The 16744-nt window shown below is 40.7% G+C and overlaps 1 protein-coding gene across 4 annotated transcripts in view; it reads right to left on the bottom strand.

Annotated features, from left to right (window-relative positions):
- Positions 1-553: 553 nt before the first annotated feature.
- Positions 554-16744, bottom strand: part of LOC140928146 (piezo-type mechanosensitive ion channel component 1-like) — a 54427-nt gene continuing 38236 nt past the window's right edge. For 2 of the 4 annotated variants that reach the window (XM_073377857.1, XM_073377856.1), the window contains 15 exons: positions 15875-15959; positions 15168-15253; positions 13114-13160; positions 11786-11939; positions 11084-11128; positions 10549-10607; positions 10324-10431; positions 8989-9147; positions 8230-8377; positions 7331-7516; positions 6747-6860; positions 5435-5601; positions 4547-4669; positions 3433-3684; positions 554-2631 (listed from right to left, as the gene is read on the bottom strand). In XM_073377857.1, the coding sequence (XP_073233958.1) occupies positions 2379-2631; positions 3433-3684; positions 4547-4669; positions 5435-5601; positions 6747-6860; positions 7331-7516; positions 8230-8377; positions 8989-9147; positions 10324-10431; positions 10549-10607; positions 11084-11128; positions 11786-11939; positions 13114-13160; positions 15168-15253; positions 15875-15959 (1986 nt within the window). In that variant the 3' untranslated portion in view covers positions 554-2378. The remainder of the gene's footprint in view (positions 2632-3432; positions 3685-4546; positions 4670-5434; positions 5602-6746; positions 6861-7330; positions 7517-8229; positions 8378-8988; positions 9148-10323; positions 10432-10548; positions 10608-11083; positions 11129-11785; positions 11940-13113; positions 13161-15167; positions 15254-15874; positions 15960-16744) is intronic. The other 2 variants (XM_073377858.1, XM_073377859.1) reach the window with 2 other exon arrangements.

Here is a 16744-nt window from a genome sequence, read left to right on the forward strand (position 1 = left end):
GAGAGAGAGAAGAAGAGAGACTGCCCCCTTAAACACACTACAGTGACAGAGTCTCTTTACGGTGGCTCGAAAGGGGTTTTTCAGGAACAATACCTCCCAAGTTTAAGCATAAACTACGTTGCCAATTGAGAAAGATTTGGAAAAATTACCCACCACAACTGTATTAGATAAACTAAAAAATTGTTATGATCAGGATTACAACGACATCGGATTTGTCATATAAACGAAATGACGCCATTACCTGTTTTACAGCTCCGATGTCATTGTAACCCTGATCATAAAATTTTTTTATCTTTATCCAATATACAGCTGTGGAATGTAAATGTTATCCGTTATCTTTCCAAATTTTTGTTCATAGCGACGTAATTTATGCTCAATGACTTGGGAGGTACTGACCCTGAAAAACCCTATCGAGCCATCTTAACAACGTAGAGTTATCTATCCTTTCTCGGATTACCACTGTATTCACACATCCGCCTAAGAGGTCAGTTCTGAGTTCATCTGAAGCTTTTTATAATTCAAAAAAATACCCATTTAAAATAGATCCTCACAATAGTATTTTCACTTTTCATTGTAACAACTGCGCATTGTATTTTAGCTAGAATACTGGCACTAGGTATAAAAATAGACTTCTCAAACTGCATATAAATTACATGAAGTAAGTAATTTATCCATAAACTAAATAAACTTATTATTACAGCTTACAAAAATGTATGTTTTGTCGTGGCGAACAGCATCCGTTTGAGGGCAAAGCATTGAATATACTCTGCAACACGTGTCACAATATAAATGGGCTTCAGAACAACCGCTTTTGTATCCAATGTCCTGTCGTCCTCAAACAGATAAACAGCGATCTAAGATTACAACAACCTGTATTAACAAAATATAGCGAGCGATCTTGCAAGTTCATCAAAACAATGAGAATGCAATCATTGATAAAGCTGTATGTTCCCGGAACTAGACTTTTTTTCAAATCTCAAGAACTGTTCTCGGTAGAATCCAGAAGAGAAGACCACCTGCTTACATTTTTGAAAATATAGATAGAGTTTGCAGATAAAAAAAACAAAAACGAAAACTTCGCCAGTGTTAGCGCAAACGATTCATGTTGGGATATCTGGGAGAATTACTAAAGCTCGACAACCAACAATAACCTGCTACCACGATAAATATTAATTTCTTCGAGAATAATTTTCCAAAAAATAAATAAGCTGATATTTTAAAAATCTACCTGATTCAACGTCTGTATTCTACTCCCCTACCATCAGTCCTCATTGACGGAATTGATTCTACGTAAAAAGCGAAATTGTGATTTTCTATTCATTTTCAGTGATTTGCTTATTATGCTATAACAAGTTTTTTTCAACACTGACGAAGTTTTCCAAGACTATACCGAGGGTATATTATTATTGTATTTTATTCTCATGGAAAAATATTATAAACTGAGTAGTGGCTTATCTATCATAAATAATCTTATCCAATAAAATCTTTGCAAAATGCACTTTGCGTAACAAAGAATAAAGTAGTAATAAATTATTGCTACAACATGTAGCAATAATAATTTTATTCTCCTGGTCTAATTTATATAAATCCATAATTTATGTTTAAAGAAAATTAACCATATAATACCTTTTAGATCTAACTTTGCCGGTTTGCATCTGTTAAGAAACTGATAATCTAGCTCTGTCTGTAAGATCCAAGGCAAAGTTAAGGCATTTTCAAAAGGTCCAAATAAATTTTCGACATTCGAAGGTAAGGGTATGGATCTGTCTTCCTTATTTCAAGCCCCATCCACATGTATCCATTTTGGTCACGATGTTTGATACTAGTAAATGCGCATAAATGATGGTAGCGTTTTCTGTCAACATTCCGTTTTCGCGTGGACGGGCAAAAACGATTAAAAAACGCAACGTGTGGATAAGGATACGGACTTTTTCAAAAAACGGAGGAAAAAATCTCGGCCTTAGAATTTTTAAGTAACGCAGCAAATAAAGGACGTTTCCAATGGCCAAGCACATTTGGCAGGTAAAATGAAATCAAAACCGTAATGGAGCATCATTTCGTTTCAACGACATATATGTAACTGCCCTAAAAGCGATTGCTCAATATGTAACTAATAAACGGTTGTATTAAACACCATCATTTCAGTAGCAGATGAATAAAATCTTGTGAACGTGTGACTGAGCCACATCACATTCTTTTTTAACGGAGCTGAAAATATTTCCTTTCAAGAAGGAAAATTATTTTAAGCTTTGTTTATGTCCTTTCAAGGATAAAAAGAGATCATATGCATCCCTACTTTAGCCTAGAAAAAACATTTATATTATAGCGTATTTATATAGCGTAACCCATCTGCGATTACCTGTTCAGCTAATTTTCTACTATTGCCTCTTGTATTTCGTCCATTTTATCAGCGTCTGTGGTGAGCGATATAGAAACATGAGCTTGGCAAATAAATCTTCCTCAAGTTCCAGTTCTTTGCTTTCCCTCACCATGAAGATATCCAGGCACAATTTAAGGACTTTATCAACGTTTGGCATCTCGTCAAACATAATTCGGTAAGAAATCGAAGTAAAGAACAAGCGGACAAACTTGCCAACCAACCAAACGAAACCTACATATAGTCCAATTATTCTGCAACACAAATGGATTACAAAACTCAGATACCTCAACAATATGCGTCCTTCCAGCAGGAGTTGTAACGGCACCAAGACTCATCCAAAAGACTTTCGTGATCCCCTCCCCCAATCTTTTGCGGCTCACTCGAAAAATTTTGCTCGCTGTCTAGGGCAGCAAATGTTTTCGATGTCGAAGTAAAAGCAGGTAACACAAAGCGTGGGGGGTGGGGGGGGGGGGGGGGGGGGCAAAACAAATATATAGATTCATTTTATCAGTTTAAAGATCGAAGGTGCCCAGATAGTTTTTGGTGTGGTAGATAGATTTGACTTGACCAAGAAATATTCTACGCGATGCTTTCTCAAGGAAATGTTCCATCCTTATGCTCAAATATTGGAGCGAGTAAGGTATCCTATGAAACGAGAGATAGCGGTTCTAATTTTGCTTCTCTAATGCTTTTCAGTGGATATTGCAAAATATAATTGACCACGTATTATTGTCTTGCATGCTATTTACTATGACCAAGAAGATGTGGCTGCAATTTCACTAACTGTTTCAAATCAGTAAATTCAGCCATAGGCCTCTTTCAAACGTCGTGTAACTGCCGTTCTAAGCTGGCTCGACTTAGCACGACTCGGTTTTAGAAGTTGAATTTCAGTCAGTCGAATGAAATAGCTGTTGCGGAAAACAAAACTTAAAAATAGTGAACTCTTAAATGTATTATAATGTACTTATAATTTATAAATTGACTTCAGCACGGCAGCAGCATGACGTTTGAAACAGGTCATAGTTCTGCTGAAACAAACCAAAACAACGTACCCTGTACTTGTGAAGAACGAGAAGTGGAGAGGCGGAACCAGGTCGTTAAACGTGATCATTTCAAGCACGTTATCTTTGGTGCCAAAAAGTGGGTCAGGCTCCTTCTGGGTCAACTCCCACCAATCAAAGCTGGCTTTAGAGCGCATGCGCAGGCGACAAGTCACATAGTTGGAGTAGTCTTTACTTAAGACCTGGGTAACCGAGCCACTTGCTGGGACCCGCACGAAGCTTGGGAACAAGTCTTTAATTACGCTTTAAAAAAAGCAGAAAACAATGGATCATTTCTCTGAAAAAGAAAGCGACGTCGACGTCCTCGGTTTTTTTTTCATTAAGTGATAAAACAAAGAAAGAAAAAGAAAAGAAAGATAGATAGAGGAAGGACAAATAACAACATCTCTCCACAGATAAACACGCAAGCCACATAACAATAAGCTAGTTTTCTGATGAATACCTAAGGATAATTCTTATAAAACAGGGACTTCAAAAATCCGGTACCGGGTCACTAAGAGCGATAAACGGCGGGGAAAATGGCCACCTAGCGCGCGTTTCTCAAAAATCAGGAAGAAATGTATTTTAAGAGCGCAAAGTTCATTTGCAGAAATATGCCGCAAAGATATAAACACTGAGGACTAAATCTCAGGCAAAGGCGGTAATGGCCACATTTACCAACTTATTTACAACCCCGCGTTTTTTGGCATGCAACTGTGGCCATTACCGTCTTTGTCCCAGATTTACTCTTCTGTTTTGACAACATATTTGCCGAAAGCAAATTTGTAAAAATACATTTTTTGTCCACTGTGTGAAGCTTGGAAATAAACGGTAAACTGGGTTGCTAACGATCATGAAGCGAATATGACTCGCGAAAATTGCCCTTTCCTGCGAGGGATTATAAGTTGTCCGTTTTTAGAGGAATATTCATTACTAATACCGAGACTCGGAGGCAGCGGTAAGGGAAGGAGGGAGGAAGGAAGGGAGGGAGGAAGGAAGGGAGGGAGGAAGGAAGGAAGGGAAGGAGGGAGGGAGGGAGGGAGGGAGGGAGGGAGGGAAGGGAAGGAGGGAGGGAGGGAGGGAGGGAAGGCAGGGAGGAAGGGAGGGGTGGAGATAGGTTACTTACACAGGCTCATCGCTTGTGGAGTTTCCTTCCAACATGTCCGCCAGCTGAGATTTAGTAGCATTATCAAGCAGAACTTGGGTATCACCAGATATAGTTTCTTGCGCAAGTGCCGTTTTAGGCTCCCTGAATAAGTGATAAAGCATACCTTAACACTGAACAGCACAAAAAATAGTCCCCTGAAAGGACATGTGCTTACTGACAATGAAAAGTATTTCGATAACAAAAAGTAAAGCCCTCAAACTAGGGCATGTTATTACAGTTCTTACGTACGTTTGAAATGAGTTATCTGTGGAAACGTATACTATGTCGTGACACATCGCAATAAGTGACAACGAACCGAATGTCCATCAAAAACCAAGTGATGCAAAACAAAACCACTGGACACGGCAGTCCCGTTGTGAAGCGACTTCTAATCTGCACGTACAATTTTCACAAACGTGATACAAGTCTTTTAGCAGATAAGATTGGTTCGGCGGCCACAGGCAAAATTTTTACCTTTACAGATACAGGGACTACTCGTCAGAAAAAAGAAAAAAAGCGATAGCAGGTATCGAACCCGGTCCCTACGGCTCGTAAGGTTAAGCGTTAACGCCTTTCGCTGTGCGAACAATACAAATGAACTAAAGGATGGATTTACACAGGCTTGACATAGTGCTATAAGCCAGTAAGCACAAAAAAGAGCTTGAGTTAAATCTTGCGTTTCATGTTTGGGGAGCACATTTTTTGCAATTATACGGTATACCTTTTTCTGTCTTAAATCTGTAGAACTTATTAGGGTACTCTGCAACATTATGATATCACCCCACACACACACCCCGCGGCTATTTCGGGTGAATCTCGAAAGAGTGCCAAAGAAATAATATAACGTATTCTTCTCTTTGTATTTACCTGGTAAATTCATAACTAAATCGCATAGTCACGTTGTTGTCCGAGAGGGACTTGGTCAAAAGATCCCGTGAAGGAGGGCTTATTGTCCAAATGGAGCTTGAGTTGCCCACAATCTTCACTTGTAAAACGGTGTTTCTGCCTTTGTAGGTCTGAAAGAACGACTCGATCTGAAATTACGAAAAAAGAGCATTTCAAGTCCACAAAAGTCTCAACAATAATTTCCTTAAAACTTTCATTTCCGGAAGTGACCTAAGTCAAAATAAGACAAAAATTTCCGGATCATAATACGCTTCTAGGAGGCTGCCCATCCACCCCTCCCCTAAGCCAACATTAACACTTACTTGTCACTTAAGGCAAAATGTTGGCTTAGGGGAGGGGTAGGTGGGCAGTTTCCAAGAAACGAATAAGTTTCCAATTTCGTTTTGTAAAACGGTGGGAAACAAAAAGGAGTGTGTGAAACAAAGAAGCCTTCAGCCTTTGCCTGAAGAAGAGAATTAAACATTTCTTGGTCTGACAAAGTCTATAACGAAGAGGTATTAAGGCGTGTCGGTGAGGAGAGGGCAATCATATCTGTTATCAACAGAAGACATAGAGTCTGGCTTGGTCATACCCTACGTCATGGTGATCTTGTACCATAAGTCATCGAGGGGAGAATAACTGGAAAGAGGCCACCAGGTAGACCTCGAGGGGGAATGCTGGATAGAGTGAAAGATGGCAGCCCTTACATAGTGGTCAAGAGGCGCGCCTTAGATGGGGAACTATAAAGAAGTACCTGCCTGTGGGCACAACACACACTCACACACACTGAGTGACTGAGTGAAAGTACTGCCTAAAAGGTTTCATTTTAATCAGGGTCGATAGGATTTTGTCCACAGACTGAAGTTAGAGACACCTTACAAGACTCGGTTATTCTCTCTGGGAATGTTGAGATAAACCAGCTGCCATTAACCAGGAGTTAGCAAATCTCATACTAGACCTACCACACGGCCTTTTCTTAAACCAGTCTACTTTTAGAAACAATTTGTAGCATTTTTCCCCCAAAATGGAAACTCCGCGCCGTAATAATGCCCATCAGAAGCTTTAACTTTTATAAAACTGCTTTGGATGATACAGGTTAGTTAACTACACATGATAGAGATACAATTAACGACACATAATGAACAAAATTATCCTTTTGTCGCACGCACCCTGTTTACAGATCACAAAGGTGAGACATCGACAACCTTCTAAATCCTTCCACGGTTCGTTTGACATTACCCGTGATATGCTCTCAACACACAGAAACAAAATGAAATTTGTTGTTTGACAATACCTCTGTTTCTGACAAGCCATCGTCTCGTTTCTGAACGGCCTTCTTTATTTTGTCAATATCTTCATCACTCAGGGGGTGTAAAGATTTCTCCTGTGCGCTCACTTTGAAAAGAGGCTGGAAATTAATCAAAAAAAAGTTGAAGATTGGAATGCGGTTTTCTAGAGGCACAGTCTTAATCTTTGATGGGACAAAAATGATAACCTTTATATGCCTTGTCAAGTTTTAAATAGTTATAAGCGACAGCAACCACAAAAGAGTCCCATAGTTCATCATCATCATCGTCATGATCGTCATCATCATCATCACCACATCATCATCATCAACAACAACATTTTATTCGATAAAGCAGATCACATTCATGTACATAAGGCAGGTTAAAAGGTGCGAGAAAAAACAAAACAAAACAAGAAACACCTTATACGAACTGCAGCGCGTACAAAAATAATCTCAGAGAATTGGAGGGGGGAGGGATGGACAAAAACAACAAGTTGAAATAATAAAATGTGAGCAATCTATCATTTTTAATTGGTAAGGTTCATATTGTGCATAACTGATCCAAGAGCCGAGACAAAACCATTACCTACCTGGTATCCTCCGATAGAAAGCGTGAAGGTGGCGTCCTGCGGCAAGTTACTGGTGTACACAGAGTTGATATAGGACATGAACAGGAGAGGGAACCATATAACAATCACCAGAAGAGCCACTAACAGCCCTCCTAAGCCCCACTTGCTCATGGTCCAGTACTTTTGGCCGCGAGCTTGGAACCACGTCTAAACAACAACGATAAATATGCAAATTTACTGTAACGAATTTTCAGTTGACGCCGCCACAATACTAAGGGATTAGCACAGTAGCTGAGTCAGCGCACGGCCCGGTCAGGGTCGGTCTTCTGTGCGTCCGGGGCAAGCAACTACGCGAACGACTTTACCATTGCTAAAAGCCGTGCCAGAAAGAAACCTCTGTTCGCAGGGTAGAGTTCAAATCCCAGGTGTGACCTTAAATCGCTGTTTCGGCTTCTTTTCTTCTTTTCGTGCAGCTATAAGTACCTTAAAATACTCATGAAACGGAGCACTGATGGGGAGAGGTGAGTAAAATGAGGGCTTAGGTCGGGTTTAGGTTTGTCAGTCTTCCACGTACTATTAGAAGTTATTTGAAGTTACTGAAGTAAAATGAGCTCCTATGCCTTCAATCCTTTAGGGTCAGCCTGGACCTTTGAGTACAGATATCTCTTAATTTATCTTGTGTTTACGGCCCCTTTTATCTCAATTTATCGGTATTATTGGGCAAACGGTATATTACGCCTCTTTCACTTGCCTAATGAATGTTTATCTAGGGGTTTACTGACTATTTTTTTTTTTCGAGAATATTGGTAAGTATGTGCAAGATAGGTATTACCCAGGGCGGATAAAGGTTGGGCGATGAAACGAGAGCGTCCGAGCAAACAGTTTATCACAGCCCAACAACGTAAAAAGACAATTCTCACCTTCTCTGACTCTCTGTAGCACTTGAGAACATAAATGTTAGCATAAATATCTTCCATCTTGAGCCAGTGATACAAAGTCAGCGTCGTATCTGTGCAGACCCAGTCCAGCACACTGCGCAACTCCAAAAGGAAGGGAATGGCCTGGAAACTAGTAATAACAGAGAAAAAAGTGTCACATTTGAGCAACCAAGTTAATGAGCAAAAAATGTAAACAATGAGGTCAGCAAAGATTCGCCTACAGCTAATAGGCTAATAGGCCACAAAGTGTGACATGACAAGTAGTGGGAAATGCAAAGAAAAACTAAATGCGATTTTTCTCATTTCGCAGTTGGCCACTTTACTTGGGTTCTTCTTATCACCTCAGTCCTAGCCTGCATTTCAGGAGTTTTCTTCGGGTGCGCCAATGTTACGTTTACGATCGTGTAACAACAATGCTGAATACTAAAAAGTTGAGGAGTTCAGGCGGGTCAAAGGGAACGAGAAGGGGGCGGGAGAAAGATGAAAATTACTTTTTTTTTTTTCGCCCCTGTCAATAACCCGTCACTTTGTTTCGCCCCAACGCCTATCCCAAGGGTTGTTATTTCTACTCTCGCCAATCTTTCTAATGAAAAAATCAAATATGGCGACCACAGCATCACGAACATAAACAAGCAGCTTTCGCTCGCCCATAAAAAATATGCATGCATTACAGGCTACCTTATTGCTGACTGGATTGTACTTTTTCACGGGCCCTATGTCACCATGGTGACTGTCTCTTACCCTTGGAATAAAATACCGCTGGTCAAGGTATAGCTCTTTGTCAGGAAATTTCCCAGAATTCTCGTGGGATAACCACAGCGTACTTGATAAGCAGAAAGGGCAAAGTACATGCAGAAGAAGATGTACATGAAGATTGCTGGGATGTTCTCAATAAAAGCTCTGAAAAGGAGAATAGAATGTGAAATTTAGTGTTGTAACATCGAATAAAAACAATCCTCCCTGAGTGTAGGTTCTGGTATTGACTCACGGTTCCAGAGTCCCAGTGGCACATTCCCTTCTCAAAATTCCTACACACCCCGGGGGGCTTAGTCATCTTTTGAACAACCGAGGCCGGAAAAGGACTGTTCATGAGAGTATAAAGCTATTTTGAGAAAGGTAGTCGGGAAAAATGTGCATGCGACAATCCCGAAAGGTAATATGGGATATGATCAATACACTGTTCCTTACACTGTAGCTGTCGGACCTACTTTTACTGCTTTCCTCAAGCATTCGCAAACACACGTCCATAGCCTCTCGTGCCATCCTTCCAAATTTCCTTGAAGAACTTGAGTGAACAGAAAACCACCAAAAATACCTTTCGGAATTGTCGCGTGCACTTTTTCCGACAACCTTTCTCGAAATAACTGTAAACGGAAGTTTCCACTTCGCCTAAGTTGTCAACAAGTTATTTGGGTGAAAAGTGGATCATCAAATAATACCAGATATATCAATCCTTTCGTGCTTGATACCACATAACTACTTCTACTAGTATGATGATCAAACTTTCCAAGAAATGCGACGCAAGTCACGTTGCCTGGAAGATCCGAGATGAGATGAGTCGTAACGGGGACTCTCCATACGAAAGCTAAAACATTTGTACTTTCGTGAGTTCCCTTTCGATAAGCTGGCGGGTGACAAACGGTTTAACTCTTTCAGTAACAAATGTTGAATGTCGATATAGGCCCGCCAACACGTTGAAACATTGCCAAGCATAGTAGGACAAAATAGAGATGAGTTCTATTCCAATCAACAAATTGGTAAACAGCGCTTTCCAATCCGCGTTCACGTGATTTAAAAGGAATTCTCCAAATCCTGCAACATCTTGCAAAATTTGTCGAGTAACAAATGTACGACGTTAAACCGTGTGCTACCAGCTATATAATTGCGCAGTTTAAAAGTACAGTCGAACCACCACGAGCGGCCACCTCTCTACAACGGCCACTGGGGGGCAGTTCACAAATTGACTCTTGTTGCCACTTTCTTTTTTCCCCAAGGTGGTTCTCTTGTTGTGGAGAGGTTAAACTATAACTTCGGCCAAAGAAAAAGAAAGAGAAAAGAAGCGTGCCTCGTTCTTACCTTTGCGTTACAAGCGGCACGATGAAAAACATAAACACGTGGAAAAGGATCACTAAACAAACATTGTAAACCAACTTGGCAATAACAAACTTTCTGAGGTACAAATATCTGAAATATAACCACAGAGTATTAAAAAAGAAATTTAGGATGTACCAGAAAAGCAAAAAAATAAATTTTAGCATGAGAAGTCAACACGCGTAAAGTCAAGGACTTATGATAACATACCTGTCGACTATGATGAGGATAAACTGTGTTAGCAGCATGTAAAGAAAAGTTTTAGGCACCTATAAAAGAACGCGAAATAGGCCTCAATTGGGCAAGCCGTGCAGACAAACTGTATCGGTCAATCAATAGCCCATTTGACAGTTACAGGTGGAAACGAGGCTGGAGTTGACCTTGTTTTGATACAACCCTTCCTGCTTTATTACGTAAATCATGTTGCTCTTATGTTAACTTGTATTTTTAAGCATAATTTTCACCATAAGTTTCATACAAAAAGAAGGGAGGTTTGTATCAAAACAAGGTCAACCTCAACCTCGCAATTACTCAAAAGCTAAGGATACTAAGCCCACAACTGTAAAATAGTCTATTGAAGGCCGGGAAGCTGTAAAAGGTGTTACTTGCGCACCGTAAAAGATGTTAATAGCACATTTTTAGCTTCTTCTCATAGGTATGACTTATAGCACTTAATGAATACTTATCAATGTATATCATACTCAAACGGTATTTCCAGAGAGGAAAAAAATAAAATGAAACTTACGACGTTCTGCTCGATAATTTGCATGAATTGAGCTTTGGGCTCCGGCTGAAAAGAAAACGAAAGAGTTATAGAGTGGGCTGTCAACCTGGTGTTAGAAATTACTCTTAAGGGTGTTGGGCAGAAAAAGTAAACCTTGGTTATTTACCATTTACATAGACAAACCGGTTGGTCCATGGTTTAGGCAAATGGTACGCAAAATTCAGGACTAGCAAATTCGTACCGGAATCGCGTTTACCATTTTTACAAATCAGTTTCATTTACCGAAAAACGACCGCGAAGGCTTGAAACTGGTAACAAAGATGGCTTTGAAAAAATGGAACACGAATTTCCGTTTGGAATATTCCGTGCGGAAAAACAGGCCTCCTTTTCAGATATTCCGTTGCTCCCGGAATTTTTCCGCTGGAACGACTTAAAAAGTCGTGTTCCAGTTACTCTCCAACCGGATTTTCCGCAAACCTTTTGTAAATGGTAAACAACCCTTGCTCATGAATCATTCCCTGCCATTTATCTCTGGCCACAGTTGTTCAAAAGCTCAATAGCACATGCCACTATCCACCGAATATATCGCTATCCAGGCAGTGGATACGTATTAGGAAAAACAATTGCAATACCCGCTAGATAATGATTTACCCTCTGGATTTTGAACAACTGGAACTTGGGAGCCGGAAGAAGTTTAAACGGGGAACCCATCGTTTATCTTACCTCTGGGGAAGAAAACGCAGACCAACTAGACACGATGATAATGAAGATAATGAATTGGCAGGCAAACATCATGGCATACACATCAACGGCACCAGAACCAATTTCAGGATCATAAATTCGACGAAAGAATGTTGCAATAGAAAAACACAGGCCACTAGAGAAGACAAAAGAAAAACACAATTATACTAAAACCTCCCCTACGCGACCGACCAAAATGCCAGGATATAGTGGTCGCTTACGAGAACCGAAACACGGGAGGGCCTACATCGAGAACAGGACTGACACATCCTTTTCAGCGACCCAGGAGAGCTCGCAATCTCAAAATTTTATAACTGACAATGACATTCACATATCATTTAGTCTCTTACACACTCTGGGCCAAATATGTAAACGTAGTTTAAGCAGTTCTTAACAATACCGCGTTCTAATTGATTTTCAGTTCGCCCAACGATTTTATCTAAACATTATTTTTTGTGAACAGTTTTAGGAAAGCATATAGAGAAGACTAGAAAAGCATTTATCTTCTTAAAACAACCCACCAAAGAAGGGGTCTGGAGGTAAAAAGATTCGTTAAACCGCGGCTTAAGTTACACTTCGTTTAAATATTTGGCCCTCTGAGCTTTACAGTACAATGTACATACAACGATTATAGAGATGAGGCTATGTGTCAAGTGGTCCCTCAAAGGTGACTAGGAAGTTATAAAACCGTCACCACTGAACGCGACCGTCGTAGCTCGTGAGAGGTGGTCGTTTGTTATTGGCTTCACTCATGGGTTTTGACTGGGAACGTTTTTAGTGTTTTGGATTGGCGTTCGCATCGCTTACAAGAGGTGGTCACGTATGGATGTTTGTCTGTATCAAATTTCCGCTGGAAGGTTAATAAACGAGAATGGGAAATACAACGTCTGCAAATGGACGCATGAGCTAAGCGTTGTTTTGTACTATCAATCAATTTGTATTCCAAAGCTTTACAAGTAGGATGAGTTACATGACACAATGTTAAACTTAAAGTCTTCAGAACCAAGGTAAGCAACTTTGGCTCTATGTAAAACCATATCCCTTGAAAAAATAATAGCTCTTTTAATGAAAAAGTCCGTGGGTGCAACGCCATGCAGTTGGCTCATTTTCCGTACATTTAGCCTGGCTTTCTTATTATTGGCCACGTTTTAAACGAGCGGGAAACCGGTACAAATTATCACCGCAAAGGCTCTAGGGATCGCTTGGACGGATAGTAAAAACATGGCAGACAGCAGAAAGCCACTGCAACCTGTTTAAGACGCTCTCAAGGTTATTATTGCCTTTTTTTTCGCTAAGGACTAACTACGCACCGTTCCTGATTCTTGTGTCTGCTATCACCGCCATCCACCTCTATGTCCTGAACAGAGTAAAAAAGTCATTATCAGTGTTATGATCATGACTTTGCATTGGCAAGCAGATCAGTCATGTGACGAGGCCAAAGGTGGATCAATTTAGGTTTCTAGGAAACTGCCCACCTACCCTTCCCCTGAGCTAACATTAACACTTACTTCTTAATTTGGGCAAATGATGGCTTAGGGGAGGGGTAGATGGGCAGTTTCCCAGAAACCGATTGTTCTTTAAAGCGGCAAACGGCCATCTCGTGAACTCCCAACGAGTATTTTCCTTTATATATTCAACTTTATAGTTTTATTGATTCAAACCAAAAAGCGACCCTCCACAGGATTTCAGTAATTCTGGTGATAGCACACGCGCTACACGTTCGCACGCTAGTAACACGACACGCTCAGCGTGTTGAGATTGACGATATGCGCATAATTAATAAGCAAAACATAGGTTATCGTGTCACCCTGTTGCTTAGTATTGTTATTGCCTTCGTTGCACAGAAAAGCTTTGTTTTCTTGGCGCGGTATCTTAACATGGAAGAGCTGTGTTCTTAAAACGGTAGTTTAACACGGTAGAAACCAATCTCAGCTTTGACATCTTTGGCTGCTTGTAAGATGAGGCTGAACTTCTTGGTAGTAAAAATTTGACAACCATCGAAATAAAGCGGTGACTGTTTACATTTCAATTTCTCGTTGATTTTTAAGCTTACATTCTATACAACGAACAACACAATGAGCACAAAGTAGTTAGATAATTGTAACCCTGATTTATATCCCGCAATTGCTAAAACAGTGGGTTCTGCCATGATTATTTTCGACGGTTCCCCGACGCCATTTTGACGGGTCAATACTCGGTCCAGGCCAGCGCGGTCAGATTGTTGCCATAACGACCATAACGACACCTGTTACACAAAATAGTCGCTTTATGAAATCAACATGGATTACGAGTATGACCAGTCAATTTTCTCGGAAAATGTTGCGGAACAACTCGATGAAGTCGCCTTCGAATGCAACGTTCGAAGAGAAGATGATGCCAAAGATGTATCAGAAGATGGATTTTCAACGGAAAATGACAGCGACGATGAAGCTCTGTATGACGACGGTGATCTGGCATTTGACTTCCCCGACGGCGATATTTCCGAGCGATCAAAATTCGAAGTGTTAATCACAGAACCATGCGCATGTAAGCTAACAGAAAATGAAAAACCGCGCAGCTCCACTATTCCGAAAGAGGAATTTATTGGATGCCGAAACAACTGCATGAGACTAACATCCTCTGAGCTGGACATGTTGTTACTAGGGACTGTCCATACCTCAATTAATTGCAGCGATATCAGCGTATCTGGCAGACTAGAAACAGCACGAAAACGAATAAGCTAGGATTTCATTTTTCAATCAAGGAAAAAGAATATGTGGGCAAACGGTTTTGTTTTTGCATCGAATTCAGTCAACGAAGATTGTACAGCCTGTTAAAGAATCATTGATGGTCTTTCAGTGCGTGTGCATTGACAGAAAGAAAGGTTACCGAGTTCAACTTCACTACGTTGTATATACCAATGTAGCCGTCGTCTCCTTCGCAACCACTTGGGCAGGAGTCACGGAATGCTCCCCGTTCCCATTGCGTGACTCCGGCCCGAGCGGTTGCGAAGGAGACTCATGTAGCCGAAGATCAGGCACTTCTTCTTCCCGTTCGTGTTCCAGGTTTTAAGCGGATTGACGAAGGACGAATGACACACACAAAATAAAAATAAAAAGGTCTTTCAGACGTCATATCGTTCAATTCAGCAAGGAACTAGTGTAATACTACTATAACATTAACAAGAAAAGTAACAAGCCAACAGGGTCACCCCGTTAATAAATGCACTGGCAGTCAAATCCGTGCGACCCAATACTGGCCTATCAACAGGGAATTGTATTGAAATTCGATGGTTCACGTGCAAAACAATATTACTCATGAATCCGCAAATAACAAAATACGTCTTAAAATCTGTGGTACTCCTTGAAATAACTGTTAAACGTACCTGTGAGTGATGTGTAGAGGTGCTCGTCTCCGTAGACAGGGATCTTTCAAACATTACAGAACCGCCATAACCGTGACCCAATTGACCTGAAAAGGAAATAATAATAAAACAAAGTACAAAAAAGTAAGAAAGTCTAAAAATTTTGCGACTTTGTGGAACTATGTCTTCGAATGTTTTCAGCAAATCGCCTCAAAACGTAACAACTGTAGACTAAAGCGTTCTTTCTAAGCGACGATGGAGGATTTTTCACAACTGCTTCACGTCAAAACGCCGTGGAAGGGTCTATCTGATTGGTTCATAAGTTTTAAGTGCCCACGCGGGTTATTATTGAGTGGCTTGTTGACACATATGTTTCCTCGCCTAGCGCGTGTTACAAAAAAGCGCCACGTAGGTAAAAAATACAGTAGTCTTGTAGCCCATCAGAACCTCTAATTTAATTGGACCCCTATGGGTCGGAGCTCTTTTGTTTTTGGGCTAGGTTCCACTGTTAATTTTGTTTGTTTATTGTTTTCACAGCCAATCCCGTGTGGTCTTCCAAGACCTGCAAGGTCGCCCCCAAAAAATTGTTGTCATGATGTATGGCCACAAAAAAACTATCGGGGAAATACAAATTTGATGTCTTACGCGTACGGGTAGGCTTGTTTCTATATAAATACCGAGAAGAATCTGCCGTCGAGAGAAAAGCGGATAGGTCATATATTTATTACCATGTGGCGAAAATGGCGACGTTGGCGGTTCGTCTGTGTCATCTCCATCGTCTTTGTTCGCCTTGTCTCTCCACAAACCGTGTACCTGAATAAAAAGGAAGACTTGAATAAACTTAAACCTGACAAGAGCCGCTATGTATCGGGCCTTCCTTAGGGGGTTAGGAAAAGGAGATTTTAGAGAAAGAAGTTTCTCTCTTTTCCTTTTTTTCCCAGAAACGCTTAATACTCGGGCGACCGTAGAGCTTATTTGCATTATTGCCTATTAGCTAGTGAAGGGATTGGTCACTCTTACTGCACAAATTCTCAAAACTCGTAACTGTTGTGAAATTTGGCAAAGCTAGGACATGTCAACTGTCACAGGTGCTATGTTTGCCAAGAAGCAAACTTGCTTCGTAAAATGAAGATAACAAGCTATGAATTGACCAGCAAAAGGAAGGGGTGAGGAAAAGGGGGGCTACGAAATCCTTCTCAAGCTACTTTTCAGAGTTGGTTCATGGACCGCCCTTCCACTCGAGGTATTCAATTTGAGATTACCAAGTAATTACTTCAGCCAGTGGTCAAAGTGGGAAGCACAAACACTCCCATAAAACAACTTTGTGGAAGTTCGCAAAATGTTATCATAAATAGTTGACAGGATATAATTTCCAAGTCCGCTTCATGGCAGGTTTTCTTCTTTTGTCTCGAAGAGTTATTAGCACTACAGTACTAATTAAGGACACTTTTTTCTTAGCGGGACCGCCATGATACAGGGTCATCCGAGCCACGCGAAGGCCTAGCCATTTGTGGGGCAAAGGAAGTGTCTTCATTTCTAAGTTATTTAAAGACCCTGAATATCGGTCCGGTCCCGGGAATCGAACCCACGGCTTCCTG

The sequence above is a fragment of the Porites lutea genome, chromosome 2 (assembly GCF_958299795.1).
Source record: "Porites lutea chromosome 2, jaPorLute2.1, whole genome shotgun sequence".
Taxonomy (NCBI): domain Eukaryota; kingdom Metazoa; phylum Cnidaria; class Anthozoa; order Scleractinia; family Poritidae; genus Porites; species Porites lutea.